The following is a 22,699-nucleotide window of genomic DNA, read 5'->3' on the forward strand; positions in this document are numbered from 1 at the left end:
TGATGGGTCAAATGATTCAGCGCTGACAAAAACGGACTTTTCCATGAGCCGGGATCTGAGAGGGAGCGAGCACGACTTCGCGCTCCTCCGGCTGGGCAGCGGAAAGACCGAGTCCATTTGCTGTGACAAAAGGAGCCCGCGAGGCCCGCTCGGAAACGGCCACGGCAGGGAGAGGTTTCAGGTGTGGTTCATCAGATGCGCAGGGAGCTATAAATAGAGGTGCTGTGGGGAAGAGGTTAAGCCTTTGCAGAAGACAGCTTCCTCTGCTGTGCAGCAGGCTGGACTTACAGAAGCGTGGCCTAAGAGCAAGACTTCAGAATTTATTTCATTTCTGCCTTGAGAAAAGAACTATCTTTTCAGTTTCGGAAAGCAAGCGGGAGGGTGAGACAAAATTAGGTTGCTGTTGCTTCTCTTGGTTTTACTATAGCCCGTGCAGTAATAACGAGAACATTTAGCAGTGGCAAGACTTCTCCAATTTTCACATGCTCTTAACTTTGCTAAAATTTCAACTCTTGTTACTAATGGTAAGCTTCCTAATTAATTTAGTTGGGGGGGGGGGGGTGTGTGTGTGTGTGTGCATCCCCTGCCAATGCTCTATTTTGGTAGGACACCTTGGGTACGGATGATGGCAAGTCTTAGTTTAAAGGCAGGGGGATGTTCTCTTTAGGCTGAGCTGAAAAGCTAGGCTTGGGAGGGCTGTCACAGGCCAGCGTGCAGCAGCGCTAGCACTCCTCTCCCAAAGGAAAACCAGGCTGAAGGGCTCCTTACAAGCCCGGTGGGCTCCCCCGGTCATCAGCCCCGCAGTCAGCCCTGGGCTGGAAGTTGCCTGGTTGTGGCCAGGAACCGTGGAGCACCACAGCGGGAGCTGGGGGCACAGCTGCCATGGCGGGAGGGGACCGGCCTCACCCCCCTGACAGGAGCCATGGCGGGAGGGGACCGGCCTCACCCCCCTGACAGGAGCCATGGCGGGAGGGGACAGGGCTCACCCCCGTGACAGGAGCCATGGCGGGAGGGGACCGGCCTCACCCCCCTGACAGGAACCATGGCGGGAGGGGACAGGGCTCACCCCCCTGACGGGAGCCATGGCGGGAGGGGACCGGCCCCTGCCAGGCGGGCGGGGACCGTCCCCATCCCCACACCGGCCCCTGCCAGGCGGGCGGCGGGAGCGCACGGAGCCCCTCAGCCGCCCCCCGGCCGGCGAGCGGAGCGGAGCGGAGCCTCCCTGCCAGGCGGGCGGCGGGAGGGCACCGGCCCTCTGACAGGCGGCCGGCGGGAGGCGAGCGGGAGTCTCCGCCGCCCCTGACAGGAGGGGACCGCGACCGGCCCCGACCCCCCGAGCGGGGGGAGCCCGGGGAGCAGGTGGCGGCGCCGGGGGAAGGCGCGGGCTGTGTGTGTGTGGCGGCGGTGGGGGGGGAGCGGGGGGAGCGCTGTCGGTCCCTACCCGGGCCGTCCCCGTCCCGCCGGGGGAGCGGAGCGTGCCGGGCCGGGCGGCCCCGCCGGTACGTACCTGAAGTAGTAGACATCGCTCTTGCCGGCGCTGAGGCCCGACTTGCGGATCACCTCTTCCTTCTTCCAGCCCGGGGGCAGCGCGGGGCAGTCCATCCTGCCCTGCTTCTCCATGCACCGGGCGCAGGGCCCGAGGCGGCGGCGCCGGGGGAGGAGGAGGAGAAGAAGGAGGAGGAGGAGGTGGGACGAGCGGGGAAGGGGCTCCCCCGGCTGCCAGCCCCCGTCGCTCGCAACAAGAGCTTTATTGTTCCCGGACACGGCCGGGGCCGGGACCCCCTGGCGATGGCGGCCGCGGCGCGCTGCTGGGCGCCAGGAGCGCGGGCTGCGCGCGCAACCGGCGGAGCTCCTTTCCCCCGGCGCCCGCTTCCGCGGCCGAGCCCCGGAATCCGGTGGCGGCGGGGCCCAGCGAGCGGGGCGCGGCGCGGCCTAGAGGGGCCAGAGCGGCCAACCCCGCCGACCATAGAGAGCGCCGTAGGCGGGACAGAGCGGCCGCGGCGGGGCCGGGGCGGCCATCGCCGGGACCTCCGGGCGCCTGAGGACGGGCCCGGGGCTGCGGGGGCTGGAGGAGCCGCAGGGGCAGGGACGGGGGCGCTAACTGCCGTAAACCTGAATTCACCCATTTCTCCTCCGGCGCGGCCATGAATAAAACATTTCCCTGGACTTCCCCCCCCCCCCCCAGCGTTCAGTTTATTCGTCTCCTCTATGCCGCCGCCCCCCCCCCCCCGCCGCCTCGGGGCCGTTTCCCTCAGCACGACGCTGCTTTAGCACCGCGACCACCCCGACCCCCAACAACTTCCCCGGGGCGCTCCCGGAACGGAGCCACCGCTCCTCGGCGGCCCCGCCGCCACAGCGCAGCGTCCCCCGGGTCCCTCCTCCTCCTCCAGGTCGCCCGCGGGGTCCCTCAGGGCGGCGGGGCCGGGCTCGGTGGAGGCCCCGGCCCTCCCCGGCGGCTCTAGGACCTGCGCGGCGCCGCCGCCGCCTCCTCCTCTTCCTCCTCCTCCTCCTCGGCGGGGCGGGCGGAGCGTGGCCCCGGCGGTGCGGGGAGCGGCTCGGCGGTGGCGGCTGAGTCAGCCCTGAGGCGGCATGGAGCCCTTCCCGCCGCCCGAGGAGGAGGAGGAGGAGGAGGAGGAGGACTGGCTTCGCCCGCAGCCGGGCGGCGGGGCCGCTCCGCCCGCCCCGGGTGAGCGCGGGCCCCGAGCGGGGAGCGATGGCGCCGGCCGCTGAGGGGAAACCCGCGGTTCACCCCCTTCTTCTCGGCCTCTCCCGCTCGTCCCCCGGTGGGGACACACGCCCGGGGCGGGGAGGGCCCACCGGGGTGAAAAGGCGGGAGCTGCGGGGGGGCCGCCTCAGGAAAACATGGCGAGGGCCTTGTGGGCGCCGTGGGGGGGGAGGGCCCCGCCTCGGCAGCCATAGCCCTGCCTTTCCTCTTTATTTTTTAATTATTTCTGCCATCCTGCTGGTAATCAGTCTAGACTCCTCCAATTCTCCTCTGGGAACCTCAGGAGACATTAAAAACGCCACAAAACAGCAGATGGAAGTAGAGCTGGGTTTCGCTGGGACTCTTATCAACTAGTTGGGGTTTGTTTCAGCTTGGAGAAATGAACCCCTTTTTATTTATTTTCTTTTGCTTTTTTTAACTTGGCAGGCTTGTTTTCAGAGCAGGGTTTGCTGTTGGTCGGATGGTGATTTGCCATCTTCATTGGCCACCCCGGGAAAGACAGATATTTGATAGCAGAGTTAAAGATAGATGATTTTACAGAAATACATTAAAAAGAAGTTTCAGTATTCCACTGTGTAAGGATATTGTATCAGTAAAGTGATGTTCTAAAATACTTTGGTGAAAAATAGAGCTGGCCCTCTGCAAACAGGAGTGTTTAGTCATAAACCGAGTTGCTGTGGATGATTTACGCTCCTAAGTAATTCTAGAATTTGTATAAAACTTGTAAATTTTATATTCTTGCTGTAGTATCTGTTTATTAGGATGGAATAATTTGAAAAAAAAGTGGTGACATCCCATGTAAGGCGGCTGGTAATTTTTAATCTGTTTGTTTACTTCCCTCGCAGCAGACCACGGCAAGTCTGTATCAGCCAGAAGCACAGCGTGCAGAGTGGTTGTGCACATCGACTTGGACTGCTTTTATGCACAAGTAGAAATGATCCGTAATCCCGAATTAAGAGCCAAGCCTTTAGGTGGGAGTTATTTCGCTGTTAATTTGGGGATGACGCATACTTGGGCAGAAGCAACTTAAGGATGTGAATAAAGTCAGGCTGTGGCTGTGTGGTGAGATACAGGCGGTCACACCGGCGCTGTAACCACATCCAGAGGGAGTAAAGTGCAGTCTAGACTCCACGTAGCTGGGACTACAAGATTCATAAATCCTCTTGAGGACAAGTACGGGCACTTGCCGACGTGTCTGAGCAGTTCTGGGGATTGAAGGTGGTTTTATAACGTCCGTGGGCACAGAGAGGGCTGAGCTCCACACATGAGCCTGAGTTTTTTGAGGCAGTCACGCTTCACGCATGTTTTATTCCATGCACAAGAATGAATGTGAGACAGGGTAGTGTCTGCGGTCAGCAAAGAAAGTACATTGTAAAATGACTCTTGATAAAGAGCACTTTCACGGGTAAGATTGCCTGGAAAGGCCCAAAATTAAGAGCAATATTACAATTTCTATAAACTTTTAAAATGTTCTTACCACCCAGTGATCTAAATCAAGAGATTTGTCCTTATAGTCTTGTAGAACAAGACACTCGTGTCGGCGTGGAAGTACTGTGCTCTTCTGGGAAGCACCAAGAAACCTAAACGTTAAAAACCACCTTTATTTTTAGGTGTGCAACAGAAATACATCGTCGTTACCTGTAACTATGAAGCCAGAAAACGCGGAGTTAAGAAAATGATGTCTGTCAAGGATGCTAAAGAGAAGTGTCCTCAGCTGGTGCTGGTTAACGGAGAAGATCTAACTCCATACAGGGAAATGTCGTACAAGGTTACAGGTACAAAATTAACAATTTTTCAGAAGACAAACACTTTCTGTTAAACTCCCTGTGCACGTGCACACGCGGGCGACAGCGTAAGAGGTTTTCCTGCTCTCAAAGTTACCGGGATGAGCCTCATAGCGTGGCGATAATCCTACGATCGTGGCGATGGCCGCCCTGGCCCCGCCGCGGCCGCTCTGTCCCGCCTACGGCGCTCTCTATGGTCGGCGGGGTTGGCCGCTCTGGCCCCTCTAGGCCGCGCTGCGCCCCGCTCGCTGGGCCCCGCCGCCACCGGATTCCGGGGCTCGGCCGCGGAAGCGGGCGCCGGGGGAAAGGAGCTCCGCCGGTTGCGCGCGCAGCCCGCGCTCCTGGCGCCCAGCAGCGCGCCACGGCCGCCATCGCCAGGGGGTCTCGGCCCCGGCCGTGCCCGGGAACAATAAAGCTCTTGTTGCGAGCGACGGGGGCTGGCAGCCGGGGGAGCCCCTTCCCCGCTCATCCTTCCTCCTCCTCCTCCTCCTCCTCCTCCTCCCCCGGCGCCGCCGCCTCGGGCCTTGCGCCCGGTGCATGGAGAAGCAGGGCAGGATGGACTGCCCCGTGCTGCCCCCGGGCTGGAAGAAAATAAGCTGTTTGACTTGGTTGCAATCCGGGTCAGGTGCTGTAACTGCATCGTGGGATCCGTGTGCTACGTTAGGATTACGCACTTGGAGTTCTTTAAGAACTCTTTTTCTTATTTCGATACTGACTGCGGTACTAGATCTCCAACTGTGAAGCAACGGAGGACAGAACACTGAAACCTCCGAGTGGGCGAACGTCTCCGGTATCTCTTAATTAAATGATTTGCCAATATTGCTATTGATTAGTGCTTTTATCATTAGCAGCGTTAGCAGGAGAAATAGTAGTAACTTAAAAAGTAAAAACCCACCTAGCAGGGAAACAGATCTCCTTAGGAGAAAGTACTGCAGAGGTTAAGAACTCTAATTTCAAAGAGAAATGAGGAAAGAAAGAGATTTGGGGAGAAGAAAAGCAGATGACAGGGGTAGTTGTGGGATGATGAAATACCCCTTCACCTTTGCTAAAATAACTACCTTATTATTTTATCTTGAAGAGAACAGTTTCCTCCTCAAATCCACGTGACACCAGACATGAAAATCTGATGTTTTTCACTGTGCACATATTATCCTTGGGTATCTTTTCCTCCTAGAGTTGTTGGGGGAATTTTGTCCACTGGTGGAAAGACTTGGGTTTGATGAAAATTTTGTGGATATCACAGAGATTGTAGAGAAAAGACTAAACCAGCTCCAGCAGAGTGGATGGTCCAGAGTCAGTGTGTCTGGCCACGTGTACAACCACCAAGGTGCGTTAAAACGTTCTTCACGCTGAAAAATTTGGTAAATGTTTGTGAGGTTCAAGTATCTCTCTGCTTCTAAGTATTGTTCAGAGCTGAACAGTTGGGAACTCGTGCTGCTCTGTGCTTGGTTTCTGTATTTGAGAGCCCACTGACCACAAATATTCATCAGCGTTCCAATTAGACTGTACAAAAAATAAATCTCCGTGGCAGAGGAGCATCTACAGTGATTCAGGAGAACAGATTGTCACCGTCCTTTCTTTTCCTTTAAAGTAGTTTTACTGTACTAAGACATAGTTGTTGTCAATTGGCAAAATTGAGGTTTTTAACAAATAAAACCCAACAGAAGACCGTTTTGCCGTGGTCATGAGGGCAGGAATAGACTTACTGAGACTGAACGTGCATGCGATCGCTACGCCGCGATACGAATTTCCTGCACTAGGGAGGCAAACAGGTTTTTTTTCCTGGATTTTGAGCTATTGTGGTGGCTTTGGAGAGGAGGGAAACGCCTGGATAGTCTTCTTCCTCATTTGGCATTTGCATGTAAGAAAGGCTTGGCTGCAAGGCAGCCCTTTCAATTAAAGGTTTGTTAATCTCTACTTTGGTTACATTGGTACAAGAATCTCTGATATTTAACACTTTCCTTTGACATCTCTTAATATATTGTATTTTATATTTAAAATACTTCCTAAACATGCTTCATGGACAGTATGTCCCTGGGTTGGGACAGCAGCACTCCCCCTTTGACCAGGGTTTCGGGGAGATAAGCGTGAGGTTAAACTTAGAAGCCGTGGCAATACCACTTGACGCATGAGACCGTAATTCCTCGTACCGCTTTAACGCAATGTAAAAAATATCTAAAATCTTAGAGAATTAGCTAACTAGGTGACTTTACACACCGAACCCTGCTCGCTTTTTCTTTGCAGCTATCAACTTGCACGACACAACGCACGTAAGGTTAGTTATCGGATCTCAGATTGCAGAAGAGCTCAGGGGAGCCATCTACGCGAGACTGGGCCTCACCGGCTGTGCAGGAGTGGCCTCCAACAAATTCTTGTCTAAACTGGTATCTGGGACCTTTAAACCAAATCAGCAAACACTTCTTCTGCCTGAAAGCTGTCAAGATCTAATATGCAGCCTCGATCACATCCAGAAAGTGCCTGGTGAGTACGGTGCTGGGAGCACAGATGGGGAGCGTCCTGACAACTCTTACGATAATTAAAAAGACTGAAAGAGTAACTGAAATCATTTGAAAATCTCATTTTCGCAAGCAGGCAGCGGGGTGTGTTTAGGGTGCTTTCTCTTTTTTCATAAGCTGTTTTGAGTTTTGCTTAGCAGGAGTGAAAGCTCTTTGGGTTTCTTACTTTTTGGTCTTGACATAAAAGTCTTGCAGCACTTTCCAAGATACCTTCAAAAATACTGAAATCGCAGCTTATTTTTATTGAAGCCTAAACATCATGGTTTTAAATACAAACTTTTTTAAACCTTGCTGATTGGAAACCTTCTGCCAGTTATTAAAATGGAGCCTGACAGAATACTCTGAGGAGGTGTTTTTCCTAATTATTCCACGCCGACACTGTGCCGTTGGCCAGGAAGCCTCAGTGGAGGCCACAGACACAGACCAACTGTTGCTGTGTCCCAATTTTCTAATGGCAGATTGTAAAATTTGAATGGAAACTCGGCAAAAATATTGCTGAAAAGCCTGCACTCCAGTAGTGTAAATAACTGTCAGTACTACACATGTGGGGACGACTTCTATCTACATGTATATTTTCACTTTTCTGGGTATTTTTTTATACACGTTTTATTTAGGCATTGGCTACAAAACTACCCAACGTCTCGAAATGCTGGGTGTTAGGAACGTGTGTGATCTCCAAGCGTTTCCATCTGAGGTGTTGGAGAAGGAACTGGGTGTTTCTGCTGCTCAGCGTATCCAAAAACTCAGCTACGGAGAAGACGACTCCCCTGTGACTCCATCGGGCCCTCCTCAGGTACAAGTATTGTTCTGAATTACTTTATAAAGAGCAAAAAAACTGCTTTTAGTTTGATACAGCTTTGCTGGACTGACCAAAATGCTGCCTTTTTGTATGTATTCTCTGGTACGACTCAAATTAATGCGTAATTCTCCTGAAGTTCAGTTGAGCTCTGAGCGCCAAAGATATCTTGGTGTTAATTCTATGCTTAATTGTGATACTCTTCTTTCCTCTTTGGAATTTTGAAGTAAATATAAAACTGAAAGGACTAATGTGGGGTTTTTTTAGTCCTTTAGTGATGAAGATTCCTTTAAAAAATGTTCGTCAGAAGTGGAAGTTAAAGAGAAAATTGAAGAACTGCTTCCTAACCTATTAGACAGGTGACTGTCTTCAGTAGCTCTGTTTGATGACTGAAATGCTGACCTGGAGGCACTTGGAGCGTATCGTAGGTTTGTCTCACACTCCACATTTCATCTCTCCACAAAATGTATTTACAGGGAGGGCACCTGCCTCTCCAACTTCCCCCTTTTGGGTGTTTTTTCTCAATTCTTGGATTGTCCTGCCCCCTTGCCCCGCTTTCCTCTTGCCAGCCCTCCCCTTCCTGCGCAGCTTCTCCCATCAGGACCTTTGCATATTCCATTTCCTGATGCTTTTCTGGTGCTTTGATTGGGCATCGCAGGATTTTGTGCATCTTCACCGATCCCTGGGAAGGACCCTCTGGTTTTTTTCTCTTTCCGTAAGCAACTTTCTGTACTTTCAGGCCCTTGGTGATCCCCATTTATGCTGCTCCACCACTTATTTTTCTGTCAGGCAAAGAACATTTTCATTTTGTACTTCCCTTGCCCCGGGAATCCAGGCAGTAGCCAAGCCCAAGATACCTGACAGCATAGCAAGAGGATGCAGTCACTCATGTCTTGGCTCCCGTGACTTCCCCATCCTCCCTTTTGATCCCGTGACTCTCTTATTACTCCTTTTTATTAATTTATTTTATTCTAGCAGCACTGAACTGTAGTTCCTGTTCTGCCACACTTCAAATTCTGATTTTTGAACCCCTCTTCTGTCAGTTCTGAACAGCCTTTGCATCCCCTGTTCTTGATTTTTATTTTTCTCTCCATGTTTTGATACTCTCTACATGTCTCTCCAAGCCTTAAATCATCTACAAGTCTTAAAGGTTTTTATTTTGATTTTTCTCTCAATATTTTGATACTCTCTACATGTCTCTCCGAGCCTTAAATAATCTACAAGTTTTAAAGGTTTTTATTTTGATTTTTCTCTCAATGTTTTGATACTCTCTACATGCCTCTCCAAGCCTGAAAATCGTCTACAAGTCTTAACGGTTTTTATTTTGATTTTTCTCTCAATATTTTGATACTCTCTACATGTCTCTCCAAGCCTTAAATCATCTACAAGTCTTAAAGGTTTTTATTTTGATTTTTCTCTCAATATTTTGATACTCTCTACATGTCTCTCCGAGCCTTAAATAATCTACAAGTTTTAAAGGTTTTTATTTTGATTTTTCTCTCAATGTTTTGATACTCTCTACATGCCTCTCCAAGCCTGAAAATCGTCTACAAGTCTTAAAGGTTTTTATTTTGATTTTTCTCTCAATATTTTGATACTCTCTACATGTCTCTCCAAGCCTTAAATCATCTACAAGTCTTAAAGGTTTTTATTTTGATTTTTCTCTCAATGTTTTGATACTCTCTACATGCCTCTCCAAGCCTGAAAATCGTCTACAAGTCTTAAAGGTTTTTATTTTGATTTTTCTCTCAATATTTTGATACTCTCTACATGCCTCTCCAAGCCTGAAAATTGTCCACAAGTCTTAAAGGTTTTTATTTTTCTCTCCATGTTTTGATACTCTCTACATGTCTCTCCAAGCCTGAAAATCATCTACAGGTTTTAAAGGTTTTTATTTTGATTTTTCTCTCAATATTTTGATACTCTCTACATACCTCTCCAAGCCTTAAAATCATCTACAAGTCTTAAAGGTTTTTATTTTGATTTTTCTCTCAATATTTTGATACTCTCTACATGTCTCTCCAAGCCTGAAAATCATCTACAGATTTTAAAGGATTTTATTTTGATTTTTCTCTCCATGTTTTGATACTCTCTACATGCCTCTTCAAGCCTACAAAATCAACTACAAGTTTTAAAGGTTTTTATTTTGATTTTTCTCTCCATGTTTTGATACTCTCTACATGCCTCTCCAAGCCTGAAAATTGTCCACAAGTCTTAAAGGTTTTTATTTTTATTTTTCTCTCCATGTTTTGATACTCTCTACATGCCTCTCCAAGCCTGAAAATCGTCTACAAGTCTTAAAGGTTTTTATTTTTCTCTCCATGTTTTGATACTCTCTACATGTCTCTCCAAGCCTGAAAATCATCTACAGGTTTTAAAGGTTTTTATTTTGATTTTTCTCTCAATATTTTGATACTCTCTACATACCTCTCCAAGCCTTAAAATCATCTACAAGTCTTAAAGGTTTTTATTTTGATTTTTCTCTCAATATTTTGATACTCTCTACATGCATCTACAAGTCTTAAACATTTCCTGCGCCCACATCTCTGCAGGTCTCACAAGAGATACATTCATTTTTGTTCCATGAACACCGTGGGCAAGCAGGGTTTTACCTGCATCTCAGACATTGCGCAGTAATTACGACATTTGCAGCCAGGCTGTTTGTAGTGTCTCATTTACAACATGTAGAAGCGAAAAGTCTTTTGTAGCGAAAGTACCACCACCCCTGTGCCTTCTGGAGGGGGAAAGAAACAATTACATACTTTGAAACAACTACAACCAGCTCACCTTTTGCTGCTGAACTGGGGATGTTTCCTCAAAAAGAGCTAAAAGCTGAGGATTATACAGGGTGTAACTGCAAATATACTACTTTTAATATATTAAAGTATTGCAGACTGACCCACTTAATTTACACTTCAGTTGAAGACTATTCACGTTGTGTTGAACTTCTAACTGATGGGTCATTAAGGAAATCAGCCAGAACCCACAAGGTTCCCTGTATAATCAGTGGAGTAAAGCCAGAAGTTGGGAGATTTGTAATTCTTAGATGCTGAGACAGTTGCTGTAGTAATTCCGATCCCTTGTGCCCCGCAGGATCCGCAGGGATGGCAGACAGCCCCACACGGTCCGACTGACCATCCGGCAGTTCTCCTCAACCGACAAGTGGTTTAATCGGGAAAGCCGTCAGTGTGCTCTTCCCCCTCATCTCAGCCAGAAATTTGGAAAAGGTAAACTTAATATTTTTTGAAAGTATCGACTTTGTGCTCCTACCACTTCACTTCTCGATAAAATTCTGCTACTTAACATCATGATATTATTCCTTACCCTTAATATTTGGCAACTTTTTCATCACTTGTAAATATATTCTGATGAGATGTGCTAAAACCCTACAGAACTTCACTGTAGGAATAACTTCCACAATTCTACCATGTTTTAACCCAGTCTGGCTGGATTCCAGGCAGTAAATTTGGTGGGGTGAGAATGGGAGATGGGGGGCTGCTTCTCAGATTCATAATCTGCTTTTCTCCATTAGGGATTTGAATTATGTTCTCAGTTTTATTATGTAATAAAATGTCTTTTTGATTTATCTCTGAAAATTAATAACATAAAGGCTCTTGTCCTTCTCAGAATTGAGCTTTCCAACCAGCAATTGCAATTCATTTGACACTTCATTCAGGTTGGGGTGAGGAAATAAATCTGAATCACTGCTGAGTCAGCACACAGAATCCCTGTTCCCTGGATTACTCCTCACGGAGAAGCTCTTGAAAGTCTCCAGAGTTTCGCTTCAAAATTGAAACTTCTACATCAGAGGAGACAAACAATTGCTGCCAGCTCCTATAGTGACACAAACCCCAAGAACCCCCGTAGTTATCACCCGTGCTGGGGCGGTGTTAAACACCCACATGGCTCTGCAAAGGCCCTTTTGGGTAGAATTAGATCATTTTTCAAATCTACTCAGCTTGGCTTGTGTTCTGTAATTCTTGTCTAACCAAAGTAATCGTCACAGGTGTAAAATTAAGCTTTTTTACTGGAGGGGGGGGAAAAGAGTGTTATTCAGTTCAGGACATACCTGGCAGGGCAGAATGAACATCTTAATGACTATATTGACAGATTATTTTGGAAGCCTTTAGCAGTGTTCAGAGTTTAATACTTCAGGAAATCGTGTTCCAAGATGAATAAAGGTTTCCTTAGTGTACAGAGTTATAAATATTCTCATATCGCTAAAAATAGCACTGCATTTTCAACTTAGATTGGGATTGGTCTCTTCTTTTGGTGCACATGCAAAATGTTAAAAAAGTTTAGAATGTGAAGTTAGAAGTTTGCTTCTACTTCACTATTTAAATCAATCTTGATTACACGTTGCTTTTTTTCAACCATTTTTGTTTTAGAAAGCAGCAACATTATATCCCCGTTGGTTGATATATTAATGAAACTCTTTCGAAAGATGATAGATGTAGATCTGCCATTTCATCTTACCCTTTTGAGTGTCTGCTTCTCCAACCTCAAAGATCTTCCTAGCAGCAAGAAAGGATCAATTGGTTTCTATTTAAAGCAGATGTCACCGCCATCAGGCTCCGGTAAACGTGTCCGGGTAAGCTGAAAGATACTGAAAACTATTCTGCAGAGAAGGAAGTTCTATGTCTGTCTTTATTTTATAGATTTAAACCTTAAATTAAGGTTTATTTGGAGTCTTCTAAGCAGGTGTTACTAGTTTGTTTTCTTAGCCAGACTGCATAAAAGAGGTTTAATACTCTCTTGAATGAGCCAGCCAGCTAGGTTATCCAGCCCCTTAATGGAAGAAAACAGAATTCACTGAGGAAGAAATCCAAACTCATGTCTTCTAAGAAATAATTGCTGAATTTTGGCTGTTCATTCCAGTAAAATCTGCCCGTTATTCAACATTTGTGAACAACAGGGCACTTACTCGGATACTGTCATACTGCAGCATCTTTTACCTTAGATTAAAATCTCCTTAAAGCTGCTTATCATTTACCTTGTTGCTTTTATTAAGATATTTTCACAGTGAGTATTTACCTTCCTACACCTTCTCAAGTCTCCCTGCTCAGACTAGAAATTAATCAGAGTTTTAATTCGGTATTGACCGCTAGCACTAGCTTCGCATCAAGCAAGCTTCTAATTCCAAATTCCTAATTCCTAATTCCAAATTCCTAATTCCAAATTCCTAATTCCAAATTCCTAATTCCAAATTCCTAATTCCAAATTCCTAATTCCAAATTCCTAATTCCAAATTCCTAATTCCAAATTCCTAATTCCAAATTCCTAATTCCAAATTCCTAATTCCAAATTCCTAATTCCAAATTCCTAATTCCAAATTCCTAATTCCAAATTCCTAATTCCAAATTCCTAATTCCAAATTCCTAATTCCAAATTCCCCGCAGAGTTTTAAAATGTATTAATAAAATGTAACTTCAAGGTATTTGCTACTTTAAAATACAAAATGATTCCTATGTGTATGTACTTTAAGGTCTATGTTTCAAAATAAGATTTAAAAAAACACTACAGATCATGAGGAAAAAAAAAAAATCCCTGTCTGTTAAGGAATAATTTGAAGAACTTGCTGTTAGTGAAATAGAGCTGGGTCACTAGTCAATTACACAGGACATACTTATGCTTTTTATGTACATTTTTTGCCCCAGGAAGTGGAAGATGTCTCACAAGGTGAGGGAAGTGCTTCTTGGAACCAGAAGTGCAACAGCACCAGCGCTACAAAAACTAGGAAACTTTCAGAGGAAAAGCAAAGCAATATAAAAAAAGCAGGAATTCCTGACTTCCCCTTGCATTTGTCTCCTGGTGACATCGACCAGGAAGTCTTCAGGGAACTTCCAGAAGATATTCAAAAAGAAATGATTTCTGAAAAACCAGCAGGGATCCCTCCTGAGGACGTTTCAGGTGGGCTGTCAGCATGTTTTGTGGAAGCGGTACCCGGCGCTTCCCCGGCGCACGGCTCCGGGGCTGGGGGTTCTCCCGAGGGTCACGGAAACCCAGGGACAAGCAGCAGCATGGAACAACAACCTACTGATGCTCTGAACTTCATGGGGAGAGACCCGTCATCTCTGGAAGCTGGAGCTGGCCGGAGTGTTCCGCGGGTGCCTGTCTTGGGTAAAGATAAGGAGGCCTTTGAAACAGCTTCCGAGGAGAAAACTTACAGCAGGCAAGCAGGAATTGTATTTCCTCCTCATGTTGACACAAAGACTTTTTATGAACTACCTGCAGATGTGCAAAAAGAGCTACTAGCTGAATGGAAGAGCCAGGAACCTGCGTCCAAAACTTCCACAGATAAACCCCCTGAAAGGCCTAAAACAAAGAAAGGAAGAAGGAATACAGCACCGTGTTTAGCACAGTCTAACAGTTTGCTAAGGTATTTTAAACCACGGTGAAATGTTTTTTCGTGAGCGACACTAAGAATCCACGCTTGAAGGCACTTTAGTTCTGAAAAGTTTACTAAAAATTGTAAAGATATGAATATTAAACATGTATTTTGATAACTTTTGACATAAAACCTGCTGGTGACTCTGTTTAACTATTAGTCCATCTTATTTTTCTTTCTTATAAATTGACATTTATCTGATGAATCTTTAGTTGTCCTAAAAATATTATAGTATGCAAATGTATTTTAGTATTCACTATTAATACCTTAACACGTTGACTGGGGGGAAGGAATTTTTACTTTAATTTTTCGTTGAGTTATACTATAGATGCAGTTAATTGTTTCTAACAACTTGGGAAGGGATCGAGCAAAGAAGATGAAAGCAATTTCCAGGCTATTCTTTAATTTGCACCACTATTTGGGTGATTTGTAATGGAAATTCCTATTCACACAGCTATCACTATTTCCTGCAGTTAACTCCTTAACTAGAGGTAGTAGAAATACTAAGGGGTAACGGGAAACATTACTTCCAAATGAATCATATCACCAGCTTGTTCCTGGAAATTAGTCAGCGTATAAAAAATGTTTAGGTTTGGTGCTCAGGATTCAGAAAACGACAAACAACTCTGTGTATAAAGAGCAGTTTTTAATGAGATGCTATATACAGATTCATCAGGCTTTTCTTCAAATATTTAATTCCAAAGCAGTGAAATAGGTGCTAATTACACTTGCACACTTACAGTTAATAAACATGTTTAAAATCTCTAGGACACAAGATGGTTCAGTCAAGAGTACATAATTGAGGTAAGAATTTATACACGTGTGTTTAAAGCTATGGCAAAATTTGACTACTGCTGTATTTTAACACTGCTATAATCTCCATCACCACATTCTTATGTCTGTGTATATATATATATTCTCTGCAGATAAAGTGCAAAAATAGTACAAAACCATGACCTGATTACAGTGAAAGCGACATCCTGTTCTTTGAAGGCCCTTCAGTGTAAATTCTTGCATCATTCCCAAGAACAGAAAAAACCAGCAGTCACCGTTTCAACAGTTAAGTTTTATATATTTCCACATAAACCACAATTAAAATAAAACGTCATCATCTACTACTTTAAAAATGAATCCATGTAAGAGATACATGTGACTTAAGTGCTTGTTATTTTCCACTTACGTTTAATTATGGCTCTTCAAGCCTTTCAGTCCAGCTCTCGTTTCAGTGATTAAGTTTATGAGAGTAGTAGGTAACACTGTCTCCACTACGGAGCCCGGAAGCATTCCTCCTAGTTGTGGCTGAATAAATACGACTAGCTTCGAATGCTCTGGATTCCTGGGATGAAAGGAGCAAAATCCTTCAGTTAACACTCGTTACTCTTCTCATTTGGGATGTACAAATGTTTACAATTTATAGCTCATCGCTGGTGAAATTCCTAATGTGGAAAAGTGGAGGATGTATAAAGTTTCATTTGTTTCAAAAGACAGTCGGAGTCACAAAACCGATCTGCACAAAAGTTGCCGCAGAATAAAACGAAGTAAAATTTTTTTAAAAGCTTCATGGTTTGGTAGATTTTAAGCTTTGGCTAGAGAAGACAACTAAAGATGCTAATGCTTTAAATACTTACTCAGGCAGAGGTGAGCAGACGTAGCCACAGGGATTGTTGTAGCCTCGGACACAAGAGGGAGTTGGAGGGCAGCTGGAGTATTCCACGCTGACAGCTGTAAGTCACAAAAAAACACCATCAAATTAATCCCCTTTCTATACATCCATCATACAACTCAAAACCGACCCTTTCTAACCCGACTCCAACTGCTACAGGATAGTACAAGACCCCACAACACAGTCACTGATGCGTTTAGCGATTCCATTCTGAACACAAAACGGCTAAAGGACATGAAATATTTGTGCAATTCATTCAACACGGGCGAAAATGTCTCTGTTTAGGCAGGCACACCCAAAAGTACTAACCTTGAGACATGCTTACGCGTACCCAGGTGCTGAGGTGTGGCTCAGCTCTGGACAAAGAAGTCAGTTTGTCAGCAGATGTCGTTAATTAGTAAACACAATTGCAGGGAAGATGAGGAAACTGCTGCAGACATGCACAGTAGCAGTTAGGAGGGGTTCTTTTGTTTAGTCACCCATTACTTTTACGTAATAAAGTAAAGAATACAGCTTGAAAAATACTGGTAGGTCAGCTAAGCTCCAAGAGGAAAAAATGTTGATTTCTGCCATGTACTTAAGGAAGAAGATGAGCACAGAAATGAAGTAGCAGTGGGGTATTTTCCTGGTTGGCCATATAGTTGTAGTATTAGTCATTTTACATTTTGTGTGTTTACAGAGCCAAACTCCAAGAGAATCAAATATGGGGCAAATTGGGGGTTTATTCTGAGAATAGTGTATTAGGCAAGTAGCATCTGGTCAGGAAGCCATCTAAATGCAGAAAAGTGGTATTAAATAAACACTGAATCTATATAATGAAATAATAAATTCCAGCTTCCTCATCCTACAACTTTTTTTTTAATTTTTCAAAGAGGCATAATAGGAGAATAAACAAATACAGTATTTTCATTATTAGGCAAAACATGCTGTAGTTACACACAACTTACAGTTAGTTGTAAGGATCCCACCAGGGTATGGTTTAACATACAGCAGGTCAACAAAATCTCTTGATGAAATCAGTCCCATACCATAACTGTGGGTTACACTGTGGTATATACCAGTGTCCTGCGAGTAAAGGTGATTTTTTTGGATTAGTATGTAAGAAGTTAAGTTGTATTTAATTGGCAAAGCAGCGTTACGTGTTGAATAATGAGTGTGTGGTAAAAACTGATGTCTATTTGTTAGCGTAAGACAACAGTTCTCATCATTAGTTAGTGCTGAACTAACTTGAGAGCACCGAAAGGGATCCTCAGGAATCTTCCTGGTGGGAAGGGATTCACTGCCGTTCCTTGGGGCCTACATTTGCCACAGGAGTAATTTCCACGTGGAAAAAGTCAAAACGTGCCCATTTAGTATCCATGTTTGGGGGAGCTAAATGCCTATTTGCCTTCAAATACACACGCTAGATTGCACGCTGCGCTCTAGGACAAAGATGTCTAATCAGTTATGCTAAATCAGTTCCAAAAAAAAGCAGAGATGTGCCACCAAATCCTAATATCTGCCCAACTCAAGCAGATCCAGGCAGAGGAAAGTGAGAGAGACGTTCAGGGAAGACAAAAATGGGAGGATTTTTTTTTTGCCCCCAGTTTAGGGAATACTTTCATACACTTGAGCCATTGATACGTGTGGAATACGTCCTGCGGCCTCTCTCCACCACGCACAGGGTGGTTAGACCAAAGCCAGCTAACACAGGACTGATATTCTTCACAGGAATTCCCTGCAGAGCGCCTGGGACAAAGCCCCAAGCAACTAGAATTCAGAACACACAGTATTTCACAGTGCTAGAACAGCACCAATTCCATTTGCCTGTTGCCTTTAACTTTGGTGATTTTTTTTTAATTTGTATAATTTATGCTCACTGAGAGAGGAGCTTTCCCTCCATTTTGTTGGCGTTGTGTCTCCCCCTGCTCTCCGTGGACGCTTCTGTTGTTTCCCACAGACCGGATTTGAGGACATTTATTTCATAATAAATACTTACATTTACCCTAATTTTTAAATTACCCTAAATATTTAACTGCTAAGGGGAAGGGTGCATTTCACACCCACTTCACCTAAGCAGCAGGTTCAGTTTTTACCGACCCAGAAAGCATTTTGCATTAAGAGCCTTCGTCATCCAAGTAGAGGTCTTTTTAGTCACCATAATTCATGCAGAAAGAGTTAAAATAAAATCTTTGTATTAAATTATCATATTACCTGGTCAATCCTTTCTAACAGCTTGTAAGACTGTAATGCTTTGTCCCATTTGTTTCGATATTCAGGAAGATACATAAAAGGAATAATTTTACTAGGGACTTCCTTAATTATCCCTTCTCCACGGTATCTAGATTGTGTAAAAAAAAATAGATATTGAATTCACATTTATGAACTGGAAAAGTAAGTTACACAATAACAAGCATTTAGCAGTTGGGGATGTCAGACTATAATGAGGTAAAGCACACGAATGTGGTTGCACTTGATGGATTGATTAAAATTCAAGTAGTAATAAAAATTATTATTCTGTAATTGATTTTTGAGACCGTTACCTTCTTGGCACCAAACATTTTAAACGAATTCTTTGCGAGCTGTTAGGTAGGAGGCTGTTAATTTAAATATATGCAATTCATCTATTAATTTATTTTTTCTACATAGATACTTTCAATCCATTTTGACACCGATTGCAAATCTTCTATTCTAGCACATTCTGACGCTGCAACTTTTGTTCACGATCTTCTGAAGAGTTCAAGGGAAAGTTCACAGCGGGGAAGAGCGGCCTCTCACAAGGAAATGGGAAATTCCTGTGATGCTGGGAACTGCTCCTGAAGGCCGAGAGTTCTCACACCTAGTTCCTGGAGAAAATGTGAATCCCTACAGTAAGCCCTCAGCAATGAAACGCCAAGGTGAAGGATGCTGCGTGAGGACGGAGGAGCTCAAAGCAGATGACGCTCCAAACAGCGTAAGAAACTTGAAATCAGATTTACAGGCCCCGACGACACACGAGTGTTAAGTCAGAAAGAGCAAAGACGGCCGAGTTCAAACCCAGACACGGAGGCTCTGTGAAATCACGGGTCTGTTTCTTCACTCTGCCTTGGTGGAGCACACACAGTGTAGGCGTACAGCTCTGCGCCAGAAACTGGCTTCTCCACTAACTACAGCAGCTCCGACAGCGAGGGAAAACATTCTAATGCCTCCTCAAAACAGCGAACGTAAGCTGGGGCAGGACCAGTTACAACCAGCATATTAATATTTGGATACGCCCTGGATTTCTGTAACTCCCATGAACTTATGTTTACCAATCTCCTAAGCAGCTCTCGCCTGCATCCTGTAATAGCTTCTCTCCTAAACTCAGTGCAAGTCGTTAATCAGGACTCCTAGGCAAGGCTCTGAAAGACACGGTTGCTAGACTAAAAGAAAGGGCACACTTGTGAAAAATCTCGATTTCCAGCTTTTACAGTGGATTATTGGAGCTGGAAAAAGAGGAAGTAAGCCTAGGAAAGACCGCTTGGATCACCAAATCTAGTCTAGCTTCGAAAAACTGACACACGGAGCTCACTGTCTTTCTTGAGCTGAGGTGACATAATTCCAAACAAAATCTATTCAGCCTTGAACAACCAGCTTAATGCTTCCCTGAACTCTGCTGAAAATATTTCACCTGACTGAAGCAAGGATCCCTACTGCCTTTCACTGCCAGATCCCACACTGATTTCTTTCAGCAAGTAAAGCAAACTGTTAATACTCCTGCCAATTAAAAAAGAAACCGTCATTTGTGATACGCGGTTAATAAATATTCCACGTCAAACTGAAAATGGGAACTATTATACTTTTGCTGCTAGAAACAGCTAGTATTCCTTCAGAAAAGACAGGCTAGGGACCAGTGCTGCTTGTTTATGTGACAAAGATTTGTATGAAAATAAATAAAAGATTCTGGCTCCCAGTACCAAATGGCAGAAAACACGATGATGCTTCTCCTAACTGCAAGGGACTTGCTACATCCAGATCTGAGTACAACTGAAAATGGCTTCGCACCCAACAGAGTAAAACGTACCTTTTTTCCTCCACAAAAACAAATCAGGCACATTCCTAGGAATTCTAAGCAGCCAGACTCCCACTCCCTCACATCCACCTGTACTGAAGTAAGATCTGAAATACAATAATAATGCCATATACAAAGTACGCAAATTTTTATGAAGATAACAGTGCTTTTAATATACTCTAATGAAATATTACACTATTTTCCATTATAATACTGTAATTCTTCAGTAATACTAGTGATAAAGCATTGTCTTCTGTAATTAATACTCTCTTTGCTCAAACCTTCAGAAATAATTAGAAAACCAAGCAAGACTTTTGGATTTCAAACACCACTAATCACAAACATCTCATCATACTGAGAACAAAGAAGAATGAGATGCAAATTTTCTCTAATGCCTATTTGCCTAGATTGGCATTTAATGTAATTTAATACTCATTAGGGTTTTTTTTTTTTAAAAAAAGAGAAGCTAAGGCCCTGTTGCAAGCGTCCTCTTTTCCTCTGCTTTTGCACACTTCTCTTCAGTGAGATTTTTTTTTTCCCCCTGGTTTAGTGAGCTGAATCACCTTGGTAAACAATCAGCTGAGTGCCACAGCCACCATAAACGAGAAGCAGGATTGCAGAGCCAGGAGAGGGGCAGGGAAGAGGAGGGGAGGACTGTAAAGAGTAGAGCCAAGTCTCTCAGTGAGAACAAGCCATGAGATCAGCTTAGCCAGCCTCGCCTAACTCCACCCTTTGGGCCAAACCTAGCTGCTTCACAGCACAGAATTCATCGCTCGAGAGAAGCGAGGACAGATGGAGTTGCTGCTCTGGAGATTATACGACCTTCTCATTCTTGGTACAGCTAATTCAGTCTCAGGTGCCAGAAAGAAAAAGGTACAAAGGACAGATAAGGTAGAGCGTATCTGCATGTTTGAGTATCGGTCACTGCACAACTACGAGGGGGTGAAAAGTGAAGCTCAGCTGCTAAGAGGTAATAGCTTAAATAGAATATTCCACCAGGAAGAGTCACTGACTTCAGGCCAAAAAACTGTGACTTCAATTATTGCATATTACTGTTATATGGTATTTAATTTTCACAGCACATTTGGAAATTGCTTAGGAAATCCATCTCTTGTATTCCAGCCCCACTGCTGACCCAGCGTAACTACAGCACCAAATCCTCTCTACAGCTAACAAAGCTAAACACTTTCATGAAGGACAGAACATGGTTAACTTTTCCATTTCCATCATGGGTGTCACTGCTCAAAAACCATGTTGTTATTCATTACAATGACAAACAAAACGTAAATACTTACATATTTCCTGCATACTCTTTTGAAGGCTTTGAAGAAACTGTAACATTTTTCTCAAAGCAGAAAAAGGAAAAATAAAAACTTAGCAGTTGATAAAGAGTTATCAACTAATTTTTAAAGGAAAACAGTTTTAAACACTTTTTGCAACAAAACATATTTAATAAAAATAACTTCATAAACCATATTAACTAAGATTTTCTTACTGAAACTTTTATCACTCTCCATCCTGAAGTATCTTGACTGTATGATAAAATTTTCTCTGAAACTTCATCTGCAATTTTCTTATAGTCCATTTATCTGTAAAGATTTAAAACCAATTAGCTGGTATATGATAAAAGCATTTCTTAAAGAGCAAAAAACATGAGCTCATTCCTGTATTCTTGCCACAGGCTTTAGTACACATTAACTGAGTATTTCCATCAAATAAACTTTTTAGTCATCATAATCGATTTCAGAAAAAAAAAGTCATTATTTAAACAGAAATCTGTAACTGACTTCCAGTCTGGGCTACTGAGAAGTAGCTGTTGGTGTGGATCTTGAGAATGAATTACAGCACCTAGTGAGGCACAGCCTTCACTCTGTACTAAATCCATCATTACTCCACATTAAATCTTCCCCTCCTGATACAGTTTATCACCTCAGAGTCTGATTCTGCCTTGCTTAAGTCATTAGACTAGTAGCCAACTTGTGTAGTTAAAACACTTGAGGTTCCAACAACTGAAGAGAAGTTTTTCTTCACTCAGAGCTTTGTGCAACCAGCATCTAGGCTGTGCTATGGGGGAGGCTTTAGCAAGCAAGAGGCTTGTCTCTAGTAGTACAGAGGCAGGCTTGCAGAAGCCACGCTTACCAAGACAGCCCTTTCCAGCCCAACCCAGCCCTCCCCAACGCTGACATCTCCTGGGGTGCTGCACCTCCCGACCTCCCCACCCTTTTTTCCCCAACACAGTCAGCTCTTTTTCACAAGACAAACTGGTCCTCAGGCCAGCACTGAACATTTCTGGACTAGTCTCTCACACAAAGTTAACCTCATACCTAAACCTTTACGGGGCTGCCTCGTGTAACGGGTGGGCACAGCCTTTTCCTGCGCTGCCTCAGTGACACCCTGCGGAATTTAGCCAGGTGCTCGGTTTGCAGCCCCGAAGGAGGACTGCCCGCCGAGGGCTACGGAGGAGCACACACCCTCAGCCGGGCATAAATTCGCGGCGCCTCCGGCGAGGCGGTGGGCTGGCTGAACCCATCACCACACGCAGCCCCCGCTCAGGGAGCGCTGAGGAGAAACCGACCGCCGCGAAGGCCTGGCTGGCGCGACCCTCACCCGCGCGGAGCCAGCCCTGAGGCAAGGCGGGCAGCCCGCCCCTCACCCCCCTCTCCGGCGGAGGTAGAACCCCGGGTGAAGCGGGGGCTGAGGACAGGAGGGAGAAAAGGCGGCGGCGGGGACTCACCTCAGCGGCGCGGAGCGGGGAGAGCCACAGCGCCGCCTTCCCGCCTTCCCGCCGCGGGGCATGCTGGGAGCTGTAGTCCCGGCC

General features: G+C 45.0%; 3 protein-coding genes across 9 annotated transcripts in view; 1 reads left to right on the plus strand and 2 right to left on the minus strand.

Annotated features, from left to right (window-relative positions):
* The window catches only part of LOC141918063 (methyl-CpG-binding domain protein 2), a 41,277-nt gene extending 39,081 nt beyond the window's left edge, over nucleotides 1-2,196 (minus strand). The window contains exon 1 of one of the 2 annotated variants that reach the window (XM_074812089.1): nucleotides 1,508-2,192. In XM_074812089.1, coding sequence (XP_074668190.1) covers nucleotides 1,508-1,620 — 113 coding nt within the window. In that variant the 5' untranslated portion in view covers nucleotides 1,621-2,192. Of the gene's footprint in view, nucleotides 1-1,507 lie in introns of both variants that reach the window. The other variant, XM_074812088.1, reaches the window with a different exon arrangement.
* Nucleotides 2,197-2,502: 306 nt separating this feature from the next.
* On the plus strand, nucleotides 2,503-19,440 carry LOC141917987 (DNA polymerase iota-like). Of its 6 annotated transcripts, none has more exons than XR_012621541.1 (12): nucleotides 2,503-2,686; nucleotides 3,571-3,696; nucleotides 4,336-4,500; nucleotides 5,684-5,836; nucleotides 6,754-6,990; nucleotides 7,640-7,818; nucleotides 8,089-8,180; nucleotides 10,915-11,048; nucleotides 12,210-12,412; nucleotides 13,479-14,200; nucleotides 15,136-15,268; nucleotides 18,501-19,440. XR_012621541.1 is itself a non-coding variant. In XM_074811850.1 (11 exons), exons 1-11 carry the CDS (start codon nucleotides 2,590-2,592, stop codon nucleotides 18,554-18,556), a joined length of 2,118 nt encoding a protein of 705 aa, XP_074667951.1. In that variant the 5' UTR covers nucleotides 2,503-2,589; the 3' UTR covers nucleotides 18,557-19,440. The 6 variants fall into 6 exon arrangements, 3 of the variants coding, with proteins under 3 accessions (XP_074667951.1, XP_074667950.1, XP_074667952.1); XR_012621539.1 differs by having other exon boundaries at nucleotides 18,547-19,440; XR_012621540.1 differs by lacking the exon at nucleotides 18,501-19,440 and adding an exon at nucleotides 15,846-15,904 and having other exon boundaries at nucleotides 15,136-15,273.
* On the minus strand, nucleotides 14,835-22,666 carry LOC141917989 (stAR-related lipid transfer protein 6-like). The gene is made up of 7 exons (XM_074811852.1): nucleotides 22,616-22,666; nucleotides 21,377-21,470; nucleotides 21,177-21,226; nucleotides 18,066-18,192; nucleotides 16,820-16,937; nucleotides 15,838-15,931; nucleotides 14,835-15,545 (listed from the first exon to the last, which is right to left on the minus strand). Exons 2-7 carry the CDS (start codon nucleotides 21,464-21,466, stop codon nucleotides 15,392-15,394), a joined length of 633 nt encoding a protein of 210 aa, XP_074667953.1. The 5' UTR covers nucleotides 21,467-21,470; nucleotides 22,616-22,666; the 3' UTR covers nucleotides 14,835-15,391.
* Between the last annotated feature and the right edge of the window lie 33 nt (nucleotides 22,667-22,699).

This window comes from Strix aluco, chromosome Z, assembly GCF_031877795.1.
Source record: "Strix aluco isolate bStrAlu1 chromosome Z, bStrAlu1.hap1, whole genome shotgun sequence".
NCBI classification, from domain to species: domain Eukaryota; kingdom Metazoa; phylum Chordata; class Aves; order Strigiformes; family Strigidae; genus Strix; species Strix aluco.

Coding starts and splice junctions, on each gene's coding strand:
- LOC141917987 (XM_074811849.1), top strand. CDS start 2,590: ATGGAGCCCTTCCCGCCGCCCGAGGAGGAGGAGGAGGAGGAGGAGGAG. Junction 3,697..4,335: donor ATTAAGAGCCAAGCCTTTAG/GTGGGAGTTATT, acceptor CTTTATTTTTAG/GTGTGCAACAGAAATACATC. Junction 7,819..8,088: donor CTCCATCGGGCCCTCCTCAG/GTACAAGTATTG, acceptor GGGTTTTTTTAG/TCCTTTAGTGATGAAGATTC.
- LOC141917989 (XM_074811852.1), bottom strand. CDS start 21,466: ATGGACTATAAGAAAATTGCAGATGAAGTTTCAGAGAAAATTTTATCA. Junction 16,938..18,065: donor TGTTAGAAAGGATTGACCAG/GTAATATGATAA, acceptor CTTTACTCGCAG/GACACTGGTATATACCACAG. Junction 15,546..15,837: donor GTCTGCTCACCTCTGCCTGA/GTAAGTATTTAA, acceptor CTTTCATCCCAG/GAATCCAGAGCATTCGAAGC.